Source organism: Castanea sativa, chromosome 2, assembly GCF_040712315.1.
Source record: "Castanea sativa cultivar Marrone di Chiusa Pesio chromosome 2, ASM4071231v1".
Lineage (NCBI taxonomy): Eukaryota > Viridiplantae > Streptophyta > Magnoliopsida > Fagales > Fagaceae > Castanea > Castanea sativa.
The window spans coordinates 15,576,942-15,595,556 of record NC_134014.1 but is presented as its reverse complement, the minus strand read 5'-3'; the positions used below and the strand labels follow the sequence as shown (position 1 = coordinate 15,595,556).

The 18,615-nt window shown below is 35.8% G+C and overlaps 2 protein-coding genes across 2 annotated transcripts; one reads left to right on the top strand and one right to left on the bottom strand.

The window, feature by feature from the left end:
- Nucleotides 1-10,394: 10,394 nt before the first annotated feature.
- Nucleotides 10,395-13,050, top strand: LOC142626242 (1,4-dihydroxy-2-naphthoyl-CoA thioesterase 1). The gene is made up of 3 exons (XM_075800045.1): nt 10,395-10,792; nt 10,879-11,070; nt 12,678-13,050. Exons 1-3 carry the CDS (start codon nt 10,664-10,666, stop codon nt 12,828-12,830), a joined length of 474 nt encoding a protein of 157 aa, XP_075656160.1. The 5' UTR covers nt 10,395-10,663; the 3' UTR covers nt 12,831-13,050.
- Nucleotides 13,051-13,362: 312 nt separating this feature from the next.
- Nucleotides 13,363-14,697, bottom strand: LOC142626241 (uncharacterized). The gene is made up of 4 exons (XM_075800044.1): nt 14,258-14,697; nt 14,104-14,154; nt 13,888-14,021; nt 13,363-13,773 (listed from the first exon to the last, which is right to left on the bottom strand). The coding sequence occupies exons 1-4, from the start codon at nt 14,606-14,608 to the stop codon at nt 13,725-13,727; spliced, it is 585 nt and encodes a 194-aa protein (XP_075656159.1). The 5' UTR covers nt 14,609-14,697; the 3' UTR covers nt 13,363-13,724.
- Nucleotides 14,698-18,615: the final 3,918 nt, after the last annotated feature.

The window sequence follows — 18,615 nt, the reverse complement described above, 5'->3', positions numbered from 1 at the left end:
CAGACTACGCCACGAAGATCCACTGGAGAAACAACCTTCTCCATGATTTACAGGGCTGAGGTAGTGATACCTTTGGAATCTGGGTTTCCCACATTAAGGACGAGTTCTTTCAGCCCAAAAAATAACGATGGCCTCCTATAGAAAAGCCTGGATCTGGTTGAGAAACGGTGAGAGGCCGCCATGGTCTAACTGGCTTATTATCAGCAGAAGCTCAAACGAGGATATGATGCTCATGTGAAACTAAGGCCACTAGCGCTTGGGGATTTGGTCTTAAGGAAAGTAATGGGTACTTCTAAGAATTCAGCGTGGGGAAAGTTAGTACCAACTTGGGAAGGACCATACCGAATTATTTCTGTAGCGAGCATTGGGTTATATCGTTTAGCCGATCTAGATGAAAAAATTGTACAACGCCATTGGAATGTAAATAACCTCCAAAAGTATTACTATTAATGAAAAGCACTTTTTGATCTGTTATGTAACATTATGTAACGTTATGTAACTATTAATGAAAAGCACTATCTGTTTCTCAATTATCATATGTAACATTTTTGATTCGTTATATCAATCTATTTATTGTAAGTATCAAACAGAAACTTGGTCATGTTTGGTCCTCAGACCACGTACCTTGTGGAAATTGGTATCTTATTGAATGTTAAACAGAACCTTAGTTATGTCGGATTCTCAGACCTTCTACTTTGGAAAAATTAACATTTCGACCTATTTATTGTAAGTATCAAACAGAAACTTGGTCATATTTGGTCCTCGGACCACGTACCTTGTGAAAATTAGTATCTTATTGAATGTTAAACAAAACCTTAGTTATGTTGGGTCCTCGGACCTTCTACTCTGGGAAAATTAGCATTTCGATCTATTTATTGTAAGTATCAAACAGAAACTTGGTCATGTTTGGTCCTCGGACCACGTATCTTGTGAAAATTGGTATCTTATTAAATGTCAAATAGAACCTTAATTATGTCGGGTCCTCAGACCTTCTACTTTAGGAAAATTAACATTTCGATTTATTTATTGTAAGTATCAAACAGAAACTTGGTCATGTTTGGTCCTTGGACCACGTACCTTGTGGAAATTGGTATCTTATTAAATGTTAAACAGAACCTTAGTTATATCAGGTCCTCGGACCTTCTACTCTGGAAAAATTAACATTTCGATCTATTTATTGTAAGTATCAAACAGAAACTTGGTCATGTTTGGTCCTCGGACCGCGTACCTTATGAAAATTGGTATCTTATTGAATGTTAAATAGAACCTTAATTATGTCGGGTCCTCGGACCTTCTACTTTGGAAAAATTAACATTTCGATCTATTTATTGTAAGTATCAAACAGAAACTTGGTCATGTTTGGTCCTCGGACCACGTATCTTATGGAAATTAGTATCTTATTGAATGTTAAACAAAACCTTAGTTACGTCGAGTCCTCGGACCTTCCACTTTGGGAAAATTAACATTTCGGCTCATTATGCTAAGCATCAAATAAAAATCAAGTCCTATTGTTACATGCCTCAATGCGAAATGACGTATTGATAAACCATGGTAAGTTTGACACTTTGCTTTATGTCTTGAACTAAGTGTCGAGTTAAGTTTTAGATTATGTGTTGTCGAATTTTAGATATTATCATCTATGCATGTAATTTACAATAAGATAAACAAAATTGGCATGTTCCTATTGGAAATTGGAAATCAATTGAAAAAACAACCTTTCAAATTGCTCGTTGATTCTGTCAAGAAATACATCGGAAATAAAATTCAGAAATAAGAAGGTTAAAGTAAAAGTTCCGATACAAAAAACTCATTACATATGGAAAAGCGGTCCTAATTGGTCTAGGCCTCAAGCTTTGGTGGAGGGGTCTTGCTTGGACGTGCTGGCACCCCCTTTTGCTTTGTTGTCCTCCTCTGTTTGTTTGAGCTCCACCTCGAAAGAGGTTTGGATTTGTTTTCCTTTATCCTTTGCCACTTGTGGGGGAATGTTGGGCTCAGCGTCCATGCCCGGAAGCTTCTCGGCTTCCCCATCCTGCTCCTTCTCTTTCTAGGAACAAGCAGGTGCCTTAGGAATTGGGGTGGGTTCTTGAATCATGGACGGCTGTGTAGTAGGCGCTATCTCGAGGGAAAATGTGGCAGGAGGAAGTTCCTTGATCACTTGAATGTCCCGAAGGATCCAAATGTTCTCGAGCTTCCTTAATTCAAAGGTGGTAGGAATTCCTGCCATATTCAGAGCTTCTGCCCATACTTGTTGGCAATATTCCCTACATAGCTCAGCCAACTCCTCTGTCAGTCGATCTTCAGTTGCCTCCACCCCTTCATTGTAGGCAACCTTCTTGACAACCTCTATGCTTTCCTTGAGGGCACAAACCTCCTCATTTGCTTGAGCAAGCTCCTGCTTTAAATCATAATTTTCTTGCTGAGCTTTGGACAGGTCCTCATCCTTTTGGCACAAGAGTTTGTGCTACCCCTCCACTTGAGTTCTAGTTGTCTTAAGGCTAGCCTTGGCACCGTTTCTCCCCCTTTTTTCATCTGCCAATTGCTTGGTCAGATTCTCATTCTCCGTTAGATCTTGGCCTAACGCCTTCTCAGTCTCCATTCTAACTTCGAATTCAGCCGTAGCCTTCAACCTAGAATCCTCCACCCACTTTTCTGCAGCAAAAACTTCTTGTATGGCCTACAAAAAAGTGTCGAACAAGAGTACTATTATCGAAGCAAAGATTAAAGTGTGTAGACTATATACTAGAGTACGTTGACAGCAGTAATATGGGGATGATGGAGGACACTCACCGAAGCCAAGTCCCTTTTCAGGGAAAGGAAGAGATGTGGTTGACTCATGTTGTTTAAGGCTTCCATGTCCTTCGGTAGAAGAAGAGGTTGCTCCAATACGTCAGCCAGGTGATAAGCATATCCTTGCTGGAATGCCCTAATGCTGGACTGGCAGGAAATGGAAGCCCCATCTAGCCTCAGCGCTGGAGACCAGTTGGCATGCGCGCGGCGTACCTCGGCCAGATCACGGCTTTCTCCACTCTCTACTGAAGAGGCACGTCCCTTACCTTTGCCTACCTTCTATTGTTGTTGTTGCTATTTTAGTTTCTTCTGCCTCTCCATATCTGCTTCCTCGGCTTCATTTTTCCTCTTCTTCTTAGGCTCCGGAGTAGGAATCTTAGGATCAGAGGGAGGAGGGGGTGGTGGTAGAGGGGGAGGGATCTGTGACTCAACCGCGCCCTTTTTAGAGGCTTTTGTGCCCCTTTTAGACATTAGCTTCCTAAGAATAGACATGTAGTCTTCCTCAGAGCTAGAGTCGGGTTGTGCTATTATTAAACCCTTTATGCCAGAAGTTTCTGTAGGCACGTGCTCTTCGTCCGAGAGGATGATGAGTTGGTCCTCTCGAGGTCTCTCAGCTTCTTCAAGGCGAAACTATTCAATTTCCTCGTCAAGCGATCATTGCGAAGATGACGGTTCTTCTCAGATGGCTGTCGTTTGGGAATGCGCTGAGAGAGGAACTGCAGCAATGGGGCGAGAATACAATATGATGGAGGGGTCGTCTGGGAGTTCGTGGTAAAAAAGGAAGCCTTATCGTGAAATATCTATCCTTTTGTGTCATTGGTCTCCTACGGTGATCGCGTAATCAATCTCTTGGAAATCGTCTGATAAAGGATCGTATCCTAATATTAGGTGGGCTGCTCTCACTTGTAGGTCTTCGCTAACAAACCCTTCGGATCGAAGAACGCGATTGAGGTCAATGACGCTGCAAAGACTTAGGCACGGCCGTACGTGTTGTTTATCTATGAAAAACATCCGAGGAGACGAGCATGATTAGATCAGCAATGAATATCAAAGAAAGGTGTAGAAATACACAATGTAACAAAAAATGGTAAAGTTAATGGGACTAAGTCACAGGTTAGGAATCTAACTCCTATGGAGTCACACTTGGGTCTCCCCATTCGACTGGGTAGTGAGGATCGTCAGACCAGTTTCCTGTGGCGATAAGATAGTCATCTTTCATGCCTTTATTAGATTTGGGAAGACAGGATATGAGCCTAACAATGCTAGATCTGGATTTAAGGTAATATCCTACGCCTTTAAGTTTATGGCACTCGTACATGTAAACGACGTCGTGCCATGTGAGGTTCAGACCCATTTGTTCATTTAAAAAGTTGACACAACCTAAGACTCTAAACACATTTGGTGTGCACTACTCTGGACATAACCTATGGTTACGTAGGTATTCTCTGGTTACATTTTTCATGGGAAGGGTCATCACACCTTCTAGGAATGTGATGATGGGGATGATAACTTCTCCCTCTCTTCTAGTATTACCTACGGCTTCTACTGGGCAATATCTCTTAAGAAATATGATATTTGGCCCGAAAACCCTCCATACTGGCGTTGGTATCTACTAAACACTTAAATCTACCCATTTGGTGGGAGTGAGAATGAAAGTTTAGAGAAAGGGAGGGGTCTAGTTAGTGGCCAAGGACAAAAGCCGAGGAGAAATGAGTAAAGGAAGTTGAGAATTTACGAGAAATAGTTAGGCAATTCTTCACGAGCTTCTTGAGAGGAAAGAGAGTGAGTAACTCTTAGACTTGATTGATTTCTAAAAGGATGGATGAAGCTTCGGTTTCCTAGGCGTTTTGACGTGTGGTAGGCGGCCTCGAATCATAATTATCCCGCCCAAATTTTTAGAGCGAACCTGGATTGTTGGATGCGTATCTCACCGTTGAACATGGGGAACAAGACGTAACTTGCAGTCATTAATGCGAGTGTTCCGGGTTTCGAAGCGTCAGGGGCGATTTTAAAGGAACGAAAGGACCCCTACACGTGTGGCGGTATGCAGAGTGTGTGGAGGGTGCGTTGTTGGTTCAAAACTCCATTTCTCTCCTCGAATGGGGGGAAAATGAAGTTTTTAGGGGCTATTGTGGGGGGCAAAATCTCTTAAATGCACATTTGGGCCTTGGGCCTAGTTTGTTGGTATAAGTCTGTTCAATCAGAGTTTTCGAGGTTCACAGGCCAATTTGCGCTACAAGGGGCAGAGGAGTTGTCCGAGGAGGAGTATCTCCTCGGACGGGCCCAGTAAAGGCCATGGGGCGTGCTAAAGGATTTAGAGACAGAATTTTGGAAAATCTGTTGGGTAAAGGCGTGATCCAAGCACTCGTTAGAAGGAGGAACGTGCGAGAAATATCTGAGAAGCTGCTACCACTGCATTAAAGGCCCTGCATCTACCTCCCTGGCTGCATTAATGGAGAGATGACCTCTGAACAGTAATATTCAACCTTCCAGCTATTATTTGAAGATTTCAAGAAGGTGGTGGATGGGACAAGTATCTATGAGGAAAATCTGTGCTACACGTGGGAGAGAAAGAAAAGAAGAAGATGGATATAAGAGGACAGGAGAGGTATAAAGAGGGGGGGGGGGATAAAAACTTGAAGACCAATTGGAATCTTTTGCTTAAAGAGAGAAAGGCAATACACGTGGTCCTTGGCTTACGTCTAAGGAAAGTTTTTTGCTATATTCATCTATTATTTGTATAGATTGCGGCATTCTAGCCTGTTTATCAACTCTCCAATATCCTTAACCTAGATTTCAAACTCATACTCTACAAATTTCATCAGATATTAAATTTGGGCCAGGTCCATCTAGGACCGATTGACCGGGACAAATCACGTGCACATACATACATATATATATATATATATATATATATATATATATATATATATATGAAGTTGATATAAATTTGCAATTATGTTCCTATTAAATAAAAACAAAAGACAATACTATTTTTATACACTTATTTATTTAAAAAATTATATATGGACACTTCACTTTTTTTTAAAGTTATTATTTTATAAGGCAGAAGTCAAATCCAAAACTGGTGAGAAAAAAAAAAATGAAATAAAATAAACGAGAAGGTAACTATGGAAGAAATTGATAAAAACAAAAGATAGAAGAAGACAAAAAGTGAGATGAGCATCGCAAAATATAAAAAACCATAACAATGAAGTGAACGGACAATGAATAGAAAAAATAGAAAAATAAAAAGATGAAAAAGACAAAAGGTGGGGCGAAAACAAGAAGAACAAAGAGAAATTTTATATAAAAAAAACATGAAAAGAAAAGGTGATGAACAACATGAACTAAAAAACAAGAAAATATTATTAAATTGGCTGAAGCAGAGTCAAATGCCAATAGTTATGGTTACTTGAGATTTTCATGTTCAACGTTACGAAAAGAGGGCAAAAATGTAATTGATTGGGTTGAAATAAAGTCCCCCAAGTTTTCTTTCTAAATTGAAGAGATAAGATTTTGGTGGGCCAAAGGAGAAAACATCTAGCCTCACCAAAGTTTCCTTCCACTCCCCCTCCCAGCCAAACACCTCTCTCACCTTTTTTTTTTTTTTTTAATTTTTCTTTCCTCCCTATTTTACCTCCAACTAAACGAAGCGTTAATCTTTAAGGGTCCATTTATTTGAAGGAGTTAAAAAGTAAGAAGATGGAAAATGGGGAGGAGATAGAAAGTGAGAAAATTGAAGAGACTTGGGTCATGTTTGGTAACTGTTTTCGTTTTCTATTTTTGTTTTCTTGTTTTTAAGGGAAAAAGAAAAAAAAAATTATGTTTTCAAAATGAAAAACACGTTTGGTTAGTTGAAAGGAAAAACACATTTTCCAAAAACAAAATTCAAGAAATTAGTTTTCTCTCATTTGTGTTTAATTGAAAAGATGGAAAAGTGGAGATATGAAAAACTTATTTGTTTTGTTAATAAGAAAAATGAGAGGATGAAAAAGTAAAATTAGTATAATTATGTACCTATTAAATAAAACAAAAATGTAATACATTTTTTTAGTTGTGTGTGTACAAGTGAAAAAAAAAAAGAAAAAAGCAACTGGACGAAAGAAAAAATAAATTGGGACTTAGCATAAAAAGAGTCAAAATGTCAAATGTCAAAGTCTTATATTGGCGCAATAAAAGTGGGCTGTTCATGCAAATTAAAAGTGGCCTTGACACTTTAGGCCTAGTACACGGTTTACTTGAGAAGCCCTACATGAAAGTTTGTCATCTAAATAGCTTGTGCAAGGGAAATTTTCTATGTGAAAAAGGCCAGGGTTAGTATAGAAAATAGGAAAACTTACAGCTGGCAGATTATATGGGATCGTCGAGGTAGATGGAGTTTTAAATGGATGTACTTTTTAATTTACTACAATCTATTAAGGCAGAATCAGTCTACATTGGAATTTCCAGATACTATCATTAGAGTTTTCTTGAAGGTAAAATACTCCAAAAAAAAAATATATATCATTTATATGGATTTTGGTTATCCCAACTGATAAAGTCTTTTATTCTATAATAAAATATTTAAAATTTTATCTCCATCTATACAAAAAATCAATTAATATATTAATTTAATAATAAAAGACAATTATCAAAATGAGATACTCTAGACTGAAAGTAAAAACTTCCCCTCTTAATAAAAGAAAAAATAGATGATCACTCATGACTCATGTAGACACATGCCCTATCTGCTATAGACTAAGACTAGCTTTGTTATTTCAATTTCCTTTTAGAAATATTAGATGTTTAACACCGTGATGATTGAAAGCAGCGTAATTTTCCTTTTAATAAAAGGAAATTGAAATGTAATAAATGGGGCATCCCAAAACTCAAATATAAAAGATTAAAAGTTGATGCTAAACCAATTGATGATCTTTTCGTATCATATTTCAACATTGACTGTACAATCAAGGGTAATAAGGCCATAAATTTCATAATTACGAAGGTGGTAATTTGTGATTTGTGAAAAAGTTGTTGCAATAAACGTTTTTATGCACAGATATTCATGTTTCTTGTACAAAAGTTACATTCTTTTCATCCTGATGAAATGCGACAAGGAAACAATAGTACCGTTGTTTTGATAAGGAATCAGTTTTTTTTTTTTTTTTTTATTTGGTAGAAAGTTAGTTTTAAGGAATCAGTTAGTAGTACGACTTTTTGTATTATAGTTTATATATTTAACCTTCTGCCTGTGTTGTATCTATCAATATCACGTATATCAATCATGATTCTCAAAATCATTTATATCAATTATTGGCATATATTTCGGTGTTTGATGGCCTGGACTTTGGTGTACTCTAAAAAAAAAAAATTTATAAAATTTTTACTTACAATATCACTTTTTTATATTGGCAAAAATTGAATTTAAGTTATTTATTCATCACAATTTTTACCAAATGAACTAATTGAAACTCATGACTTTGGTATACTTAATTTCGTTGTATGAACAGAATAAATGCTACCCAAGTATAATAATTTTTTTTTTAAAGAAAAGAAGTTGTGAAGTTAAGAGATGAGAGAGAAAGAGGAAAAGGAAAGAGAAATGGTTTGCCCACTTCATCCCTATACCGTGTCCAAAAATGAGCCACAAAGAAAGTCAAAAAATAGTCTCCTTATACAACTACCCTTTTGTCACAATCTAATTTATGCATGTACCAAGAGTAATTGATTATTATCAAGTGGGTCAAGTTTCAATTAACTCAACTGGTAGAGTCTCTGATAATTGAATAAGAGATCTGAGATTTAATTCCTACCTATACCAAAAACAAATTGGTATCTTAGTCTAATAATAAAAAGCTATCATCAAAAGAAAACACGATAGGTTGAAACTTTTTAAAAATATATTATTATTATCAATTTTCACACTAAACCATTACTTTTTTCTCGATTCTTTCTATAAAAACACACTCTTGCCTATATTTTGATACAACTTTCACTCACACACATATGCGTGCACGCGCGCACACACACATATTAATAGCTAAAGTTAAGAAAAAATTCAATTATATTTTAATTAGATTCTCAATTTTGTGTCATGTACCCCATTTAATTTTTAGTTTTATGTCAAATGAAATATTGAGTGTAAAAATCAAAGAGTCTAAATCCAATTAGATTATTTCAATTGGAGTCCAATTTTCCGCCACATGTCCATCTAAGTTTTTAATTTTTGTGGCAAGTGAATTATTGGATGGAAAAACCGAAGAGTCTAAAACCAATTAAATTCTAAATCATATATATAATGAGAAACCATTACATATTTAAAGATATATGGTTTAAAAAAAGTGTAAACTAATGCCATATATAATTTGAACCTATTCTTAAAAAAAAAGTACAATTTGAACTATATAATTATGATTATTTTTAATTGTACCCGTGCATAGGCACGGGGCTACACACTAGTATATATTAAAAGCCAAAACTCATAGAAAATTCAATTAGATTTCATTTGTATTCTCAATTTCATGTCACGTGTTCTATCTAATCTTTAATTTGTGTGTTAAGTGAATTATTGAGTGTAAAAATCGAAAAATCCAAATCTAACTAGATTCTTATTGGATTTCAATTGAAAACCAATTTTGCATCACGTGTCCATTTAATTTTAAAATTTTTGTGGCAAGTGAATTATTGGGTGTAAAAACTGAAGAATCTATAACCAATTAAATTCTAAATCATATATATAATTAATGAGAAACCATTACATATTTTAAGATGTATTGTTTTAAAAAATGTGTAAATTAATACCATATATAATTTGAATCTCTTCTAAAAAAATGTATAATTTGAACCATATAATTGTAATTGTTTTTAATTGTACTCATGCATATGCACGAGGTTATGCACTAATTTTGTTAATATATGAATGCATTACATAAGAGCATTTGCACCAATTAATGTAAAATAGAAAAATGTATCAATTTTACATATTCAACCCCAAAATTACTCACATCAGTCAAGATAAAAATATATAATTGCAAATTTACACTAACACTATCCAATTTGCATATAGTTTTTTATTCTTACTTTATGTATACCGACGCCTGAAAGAAGAGAGTAGATAACGGTTATTGTGTGCAAAAAAAGAGAATCAATTTATAAAAAAAAATCAAGAAAATTTGATATTTTAATGTAATGTAGTGTAAAATAGATAATTTGATGTGAGATGTTTTGAAAAATGAGTATATATATATAAAAAAAAAAAAATTTTTTTTTTTTAAAGTAAGTTCTTATACTTAAATAGATAAAATTTTTTGCACTGACTGATTCATGTGAATGATATTATGCCTTTGTCCCTATTTTCTGTGTGTGTTTTTCTACTTACTCACATTATCAAAACAAATTAATAGTATGTTTCTAGACTTTTTTGCTTTTTCTTTACCACTTTACAAAAATTGTGTTACAAAGTTGTGTGAACATATTTTCTTGTAAGGAATTTTTACTTTGTACAATTAATGCATGAATAATCCATGATATATCTATGATCTACCTCCTCATCCCTTTCACCCATCTATCTCTCTTCCCTTGTGACTTTTGTGCCTAAGTAAAGCTAAAGGCTAAGCTCACCAAACAACTTATTCTCTATCGCTCACTCCATCACGCTCCCACCTACCAACCTATCCTATCCAATGATACAGCGACCACTAATTTAGAAACGGGCACGCACAACAAAGACCAAAAACAAAAGAACAAAAACAGAAAAAGGTCATCGATCACCTCAAAATTCACAGACCCAAGAAAAAGCAACAAGGAACAAGCCCAGTTTTTTATAGATGATAGGATGAGAAAATGATTTCATGACACAGAATCAATAAGAAAGAAACAGATCAGAGAGTTTGTTATGGCAGAAACATCTTCGACCAAGACAGCAGTTTTGGATGCTCCGCTACATGCAATCGGATTCGAGATTGAAGACTTGTCTCCTCAAAGAGTCACCGGCCGCCTTCCTATTACAAACAAATGTTGTCAGGTTTGGTCAAACACAATCAAACCCAGTTCAATTCATTCATTACCTTTGCTTAATTTGATTTAATAACATATGGGAAAAAAGTACAGCCATTCAAGGTGTTACATGGAGGTGTATCGGCACTGATATCAGAGGCACTAGCAAGCATGGGAGCTCACATGGCTTCTGGTTATCAGAGAGTGGCTGGTATTCATCTTAGCATAAACCATGTGAAGCGTGCTGAACTCGGTGACCTTGTGTTTGCTGAGGCCACCCCTGTTAATGTTGGCAAAACCATCCAGGTCAGTCAGAGTCTCTAGTTTGTACACAAACATTTATGCACTCTGAAAGGACCATATGCTCATACAACCTTTCCTTCCAAACACTTTCCTTGTTTCCCGCAGCCAGAGTTGACTTCTTTCTGGATTATGTTTTGGTGAATCATCTATCATTTATTATTATTATTATTATTATTATTATTATTATTATATGTTGTGACCTTACCATTCACTCTGTGATGTATTTTTTATAAGATTAATTGAAGAAAAAATTGTTCTGTTCTAAGAATTAGTTGGGAGTGAATAGACACAAAACTCAAATGATGATTGAAAGAAAAAAATTGAAGAGAGAAAGGTAGAATATCTTTGTCTTCAATTCTTTCTCAGTTAAATTTCCTAAAATTAACAAAAATGCCCAATGTAATTAACCATAAGATGTAAGAGTCAAAAAATAATTAAAGACTCATATTTGGGTATACCTCAAAGTGACATCTATAATTTATTCCTCTTTTAATTGTGGATACATTTCAATATAGGGGGCCCAAATTAGAATTTTTTTTACTGCTAGATGTCATTCTAAAATGGGTTTGGTTTACTTCCAATACTTTTTTAATTGGAAGTTTCCGTTTTGTTTTATATTTATAATGGCAAGTGGTGGATTTTAATCTCTACATTTTATTTAATTAGTGCATGATGTGTCAGTTTCTCATTAAAATATTAGAAGATTACAATTAAAAAAGTACTAGGGGTAAACCAAACTTTTCTAAAACACTAGCTACTATAATTTTCATTTATTCATATTCATATCCATATCCTCCATTTTCATTTTTTGAAAAGTTATTCAATCTTCTTGGAGCAATGTTTCTTTCTTTTACATGAGAGCATTGAGCATTCACATCAAAGTCTCTAAATTTGTCTCTCTAATTAAGGTTAATAACCTACATTTCCTATTTTAGCTAATGACTTTTGAAAACACTCATATCAGATTCTCTATTATAAATCCTAATTCATTTAAATATAACTCTTCATTCATTTTATATATACACACACACACATTTCAAGACACTTAATTCTCTTTATTTCATTTACTAAAAGCATAGTTTTTTTTTTTTTTAGAAACAAACATGCACACTTACAAAAGGGAGAGAGTAAGGAGTTCTAATTTAAAGGCATACCATAACTCCACTTAAAAGTCATGATAACTTTTAAGGAAGGGTAGTGCAAGTTATACTACACACAACAACCTCTCTTAAGTAATATGAGACAATTAACAATTCTTTTTTGAGAAACAAACACACACACAAGGAAAAGGGAAATGAGTTTTAAGTCTAACACAAAGGCACACCACTAATCCACTCAAAAGTCATGGTAACTTTTAAGAGAGGATAGAGCAAATTATATTACACACAACACACTCTCTTAAGTAATGTAGGACAATTACCCATATTTTTTATTTTGAGAAACAAACACAGGGTAAAGCATAGTTAAGGGAAGCATAATAACATTATTTTCCCCCTTTACATTATTTTTACTAAATGAAATTAATTATATTTTTGGAGTATACATGCATATAACTTAATACTAATAAGTCTTATTTTTCAAATGGGTGGATACTGTCAAATTTTGAGCAGGTGTGGGAAGTGCGACTCTGGAAGATTGATCCTTCAAACTCACAGAGCAAATCTTTGGTATCGTCATCTAGGGTTACACTTCTAAGTAACATGGCAGTGCCAACGCATGCAAAAGAAGCCGGTGAAAAACTCAAGAAGTATGCAAAATTGTGAACCAGCAGCTGTACACGCACTATATTTGCATGATTCTGCGCACTGGACATTTAAATACACAAGTGAAATCAATGCACTAATAAAATCAATTATTTCCTGGAAATACTTAATTGTGTGTATGAAAGAAACAATATTTGATATGGGAACATGACTTTTGCCACAAAAATGTCTAGGCAAATAAAACTTATCTCATTGGTGGTCTATCTGAAAGTAATTGTCCATTCACTATTGCTTACAGGTTACAATCTACCACTTTATCAAGTTGTGTCACATGTCAATCGAAAAAAAAAAAAAACAAAAAAGTTGTGTCACATGATTTATGGTGAAAGAAAAGAGAGGCAACACATTATTTTGCACATAAATACTGATGGTGCTTAATATGTTGATCCCTTTCACTATTCTGATTTGGCAATTTTCTTTCCCTTAGCAATCACAATTTCACTCAAAAGTGGTACTCTAAAAGGAAGAGCCATTAAGCACATCCAAGTTATACCACAAATGGGCTAAGTTACAATTGGGGCCTCCTTGTACATAGCCTAATTTGACTTAATATTTGACATGAGACTTGGTGTACAACTGCGCAACACACACTTATTTGATACAATCCGCACATAATTAGAGGTATCACAACTACTTCAAAAAGCTTTTCTACTATAGTGCATAGATTCAAAATAAAAGTGGTGATAGTTGCCTGCAAATGTAATCTACATGATGCTAATTTCAACTTCTAAAATGGACAATAAGATGGACTGGGAATGCCCTCAATGCCTCTACACTTCAAGCAAAAGATTCATTGATCTTCCACATTCTTCAAATCTCATATCTCAGCCATGGCATAATCCTCTTCAAGGGTAGTAGTACTAGTCTCAGTTTCTCCTTCCAAAGGAACTGGGCTTATTTGTTCCTTTCTTTCTTTCGGTAACGAGTTCCAGAAAGTATTTGCCTTGAAAACCCAGAAGCAGAAAACGAATGCAATTATTAATTAGGCTATGGCACACACAAACAACAAATTCAAAATGTGAAGCAACTCAAGCAATAGAGTTAAGTTTCACAGTACCTGAGCTTGTCAAGTTCTTGGGTCAACTCGTTAATCTCCAACCCAGAAAGTTTTAGAGAAGACAAGGTACCTGGTACCTCCTCGGAGACAACTTTGGACAATTTATCCATAGAAGCTGCCAATCTTGTAAAAGCCTGAACAAACACAATAATACTCCACTAGTAACTAACACATACACATATAGTACTAGTAATAGACAAAAACAATGAAACTTACATTCATGGTAGGAATGGAAAGTATAGCCAAGGACAAAATAGAGCCAAGGGCCTGCAATACCCAAAAGAAAATTTAGAAATTAATTAACAAAGTAAAAAAATTTAGTGGGTAATTAATATTAAGTTAAAAGTCACCCAAAAAAAAAAAAAGTAACCATGGAGATGACAAAAAGGAGAGAAAAAAGAGCCAATTGAGGAGAGGGTTTGAGGAGGAGTTGCTGTTGAATGGGCAGAGGCGGAGCAGTGAGTGTGAGAGTGAGAGTGGATGGGAAGGAATTCCAATTTGGTAAATGAAAATCCCGCGGCCGCCGCAGTGTGGAATTTGAGCCATTTCCTGCCTCAGACACAGACACAGATGCATTTCTCTGGGCAACTAATCCGATTGGCTTCTGACTCTGCCTCCCTGGTTTTAGCTTCACTGCCACTGTCCGGGGATTCCAAAGAGGCAGAGAGAACAATTGCTTTTGCCCCCACATACGATTATGATTGACCAGAGCTTTTTCCATCGTTTCGAGTTTCGCCACCACTTTCTTTTGCCTCTTTCCTTTCCTGAATAATTTCACTATTTTTCTCTTTTATGCGTGTGTTATCTTAGATGTTACTTTGTACTTCTCCTTTATTTTTATTTTTAGCCAAACAACAAGATTTTATATTGAAAATAAAGGGTTACAAAACAAGGGAACTTACAAATATTGTATAATTCGATTATTACAAGTGAGAGGTTGATTTGAATCATGAATGTCTCTTGGTGTGTGTCATTATGTAACTAATACATAAAAGCAATCACATCAATGTGTATATACTATAAAAAGTGGTCAAGTTTACATATTTTCCCCAAAAACCTACTCACATCAATGGATGTATAAATTTGTAAATAAACACAACTACTTATCTACTATAGTAACTGTGTAAATATACACAGTTACTGTAGCTGTGTAAATATATATATATATATATATATATATATATATATATTTGGTCTTTTTTTTTCTCTCAACTCCTTATCAGACCTCCGGTTGTCCACCGGAACCTATAATCGACCAACCCGATGCTGCTGTCCAATCTGTACTCGAAAATAGGCCAACCTAACATCAGTGATGGTCGGTAGTGGGTCTCAGCCTCTTGCAACTAAGACTAGCGGGTTAGTTGATAGGTCTACTCTTCAAAATTTGATTAAAACCGATCTAACCGGCCTATATATTGAAAACATGCCAATTTTCGACGGTATGAGGAATTTATGATCATGTATTGCTAGATATGTTGAGATCTGATGAGATCTCGTTGAGATCTGATGAGATCTCATCGAGATCTCAACAGATCCAGCCAAATCCCATCGAGATCTCTTATAGATCTAGTGAGTTCTTTTAGAAATCTCGCTAGATCTAGCCATGTGTTGGCCAATCTAGTAGATTTTAGCCTGTTCTGACACGTTTCAGCTATTTTCTTCTACCCCGAGTCCGACCAACACCAATCAATATCCAACTTGCTCGAACCGACTTATCTTATAGGTCGGCGGCCGGTCTAGATTTTGAAGACCCGAAGTGGTCAGGTGGGATATGGGTTGGACACAAACTTGACCCTGCCCAATTTGTGGACAAGCCCAATCAAACCTTTCATTTTCTCTTTTCTCCAAAATCTTTCCTTTCTCCATCTTCATCTCCATCTCACTCACTCACTCTCTCTTCCTCTAAACAAGACAAAGCCAGTCAACCATCCACCACCGTCCAACCACCACATCCAAGCCAAAAATCCCACCTTTCTCAAACCTTAAAACCCGAATCAAACCACAAAACAAACTACACCTACAACTTAGAACACCAAAAACCAAACAAAACCACCAAGTCCCCAAACCCAAGAGAGAACCCAAAGTTGAAAGTCTTTTGTTTGTGGTGGTTGATTGGCTGAACCTATGGTGTTTGGCCATGGTGGTCTAGGCTAGGTAGAATTCAGGTTTAAAGAGCAAGAAAGAGAAGGGGTTTAATTTATGTGAGTTTCGGCCTTTGTGGTGCTAATGTGAGGTCTGGTTATGGCCATGGAGCTCCAGCCATGGAGGTTTAGCTTTGTGATGGTGAAGAGAGAAGAGAGCTGAGAGATGAGAGAGAACTTTTTACTTTTTTGAGGAAAAGATGAGAATGAACGTGAAGAGAATACTCATTGTTGAGGGCAGAAAATTTTTCCTTCTAACAAATAAGATTTGTGTTAGGTTGAGGGCCTTAACTGAAACTTGACAATGGGCTTAAAGCACGGCCCAAAGGCTATTGGTGAAGATTTAGAAATTCGCCTTATTTTATACCTTGGGCCTAGGTTGGGACTAACAAGAATTATGGGATGGCCTAAAAACGTTTCCTACAACAAATACATTAGCACAACAGAAAAGCATACTATAATGAAGAAATATTCCAGCAATAAAATATTCCAGCGGTAAAATATTCCAGCAATAAAATATTCTAGTGGTAAAATAAGACAAAACAGAATAAACTTCCAACCGTTAATTATTTCATAGATTAAGAGAGTGTCTACATCTCCAAAATCATCATCTATAGGTTCCAGTGAGAAGAAGTCCTCCAATACAAAAACATCAGAGAAAAACTCTATAATAACAATTACATTATAACCATCAATAATAAATGAATAAACAAACACTAGATTCCATCATAACAAGTAATGGAGAAAGCCTAGTGTGAGATGAAGGAAGAGACAGAGATTCCAGCTAGCGCAGCAAAATTTTTGTGATGCCAGGGTATGCTCATGGATATAGTATATGTAGTGAGTAATGAGGGTTACCTTGGTAGTATGAGTAGTGAGAGAGAGTGAGAGTATTTAGTAAAGCTGCTTGGACTTTCTGCTGGGGGTGGATAAGAGCTTATAAGTAGAGGTGTAAGGGGTATTTGTGAGCTAGGGATTGAAGAGCTTAGTTTCTAAGTTTGAAACTAAGAGCTCAAAAACTCACTAAAAGCTTTAATAAAATTAGAGAGAGAGGAAAATAGAGAAGTTTATGAGAGAGTTCTTCTCTATTGGTGTGTGTTGAGATGTTAGTAAAGAGCTCTATTTATAGTTGAGCTTGAGGGGCGTTTTTAGCAAATAATTTCTACCAAAATTAGTCTCAATCTTTAGAAAAGCCTTAAAAATCCACTCCTAGGATTTGGCCAAGAGTGGTAAGTTCAGTTTTAGAATGTTCTTGTTGTTTCGGGTAATAGCAACTAGAATTCTAACTTAGCATTAAATGCTGATTGTCCTCAACCAATGAGATTAAAGCATGTTTTAGGCTAATGATCTTGGTTGCTAGTATCAAAGCGTCCCAGGGCAGATTGTGTTACCCCAATCTAGGTGTCAATCTTGTAGCCCTTTGCTGAAGATCTTCTCGGTGTCTTCCAAACCACATTTCCCTATGTTTCCCCATTTAGGTTCATGTGCTTGGTTCATAAACCAGAAGGTATACATTTTTGACATGGTAATAAAGTGCTTACAAGTAATTCCAGAAGCTTCCATGGTCTATTCATAGCTGCTCTTTGTTCCTTGACCTTCCCTGGCCTGTTGTGTTGGAAAAGAGGGAGAGAATGGCTGGCTACAGCTTCACAGCCTTGTATCTTATCAACACAGCTTTATGTCACATCAATAATCATGAAAATCAGCTTGCCAAGGAAGGGAGTAAGCTCAACTAGACATGTGTCATCTTTTTATTTGATTTGACAAGCTGAAAATGATGGTAATGGGCCTCAGCTGTCAGCTTAGTTGTGCTAAAACTTGACTAGTGGTTAGTCTAACCACTTTAGTTACTCAAGTGAACCTTGGTTGCTGGGATTAGTGCATGGGTTGGGCTGTCTCGATTGGGCCTTGTTGTTGGGCTTCTTTAGGCTTGTTCATACTTATTAAATGAATGGTTTTGCCATGGGTAACGCATATGGGCTTTTGTAGTTAGAGTTTCTCATGAAAAAATAAGACAAATTCCCATAAATTTTGTAGAAGAAGTAATTTTAAAAGATGAGTTATATATCATAAGTAGTTTATGCTTCCCATGAGTTAAGGAATTTAGTATATGAAAATATATTTTTGCCAAGGAATAGTTTTGAGTTTTGAGCATAATGTAATTGTTTTTGCCAAATGATATTTGGGCTTTAATAGAATAATTGTTTGCCCAATAGTTTTGGGCTTTTTTTTTATATATAAAATAGTATTAGGGTTCTTGTAATTGTTGCCAAAATAATATTGCTCTTTTGTAAATAGTTGTTAAAATAGTATTTGGGCTTTTTTAGATAGGTGCCAAAAATTTAGGCTTTTGTAAATAGTTGCCAAAATAGTATTTGGCTTTTATAAATAGTTTGAGATTTTGTAAAAATATTGTCATGTAGCAACGTGCTTAGTAAATGTGCCGTGTAGCAACGGGCTTTGTAAAGAGAGTTTTGTTGGGCTTTTTGTTTTTTGCCCACAAGGTAAATGAGTTTGAGTTTTTTGTAGAGATGGTATAATTTTGTAGCCCAATTTTGGTAGTGGTATGATAAGTATGTGTGAGAGC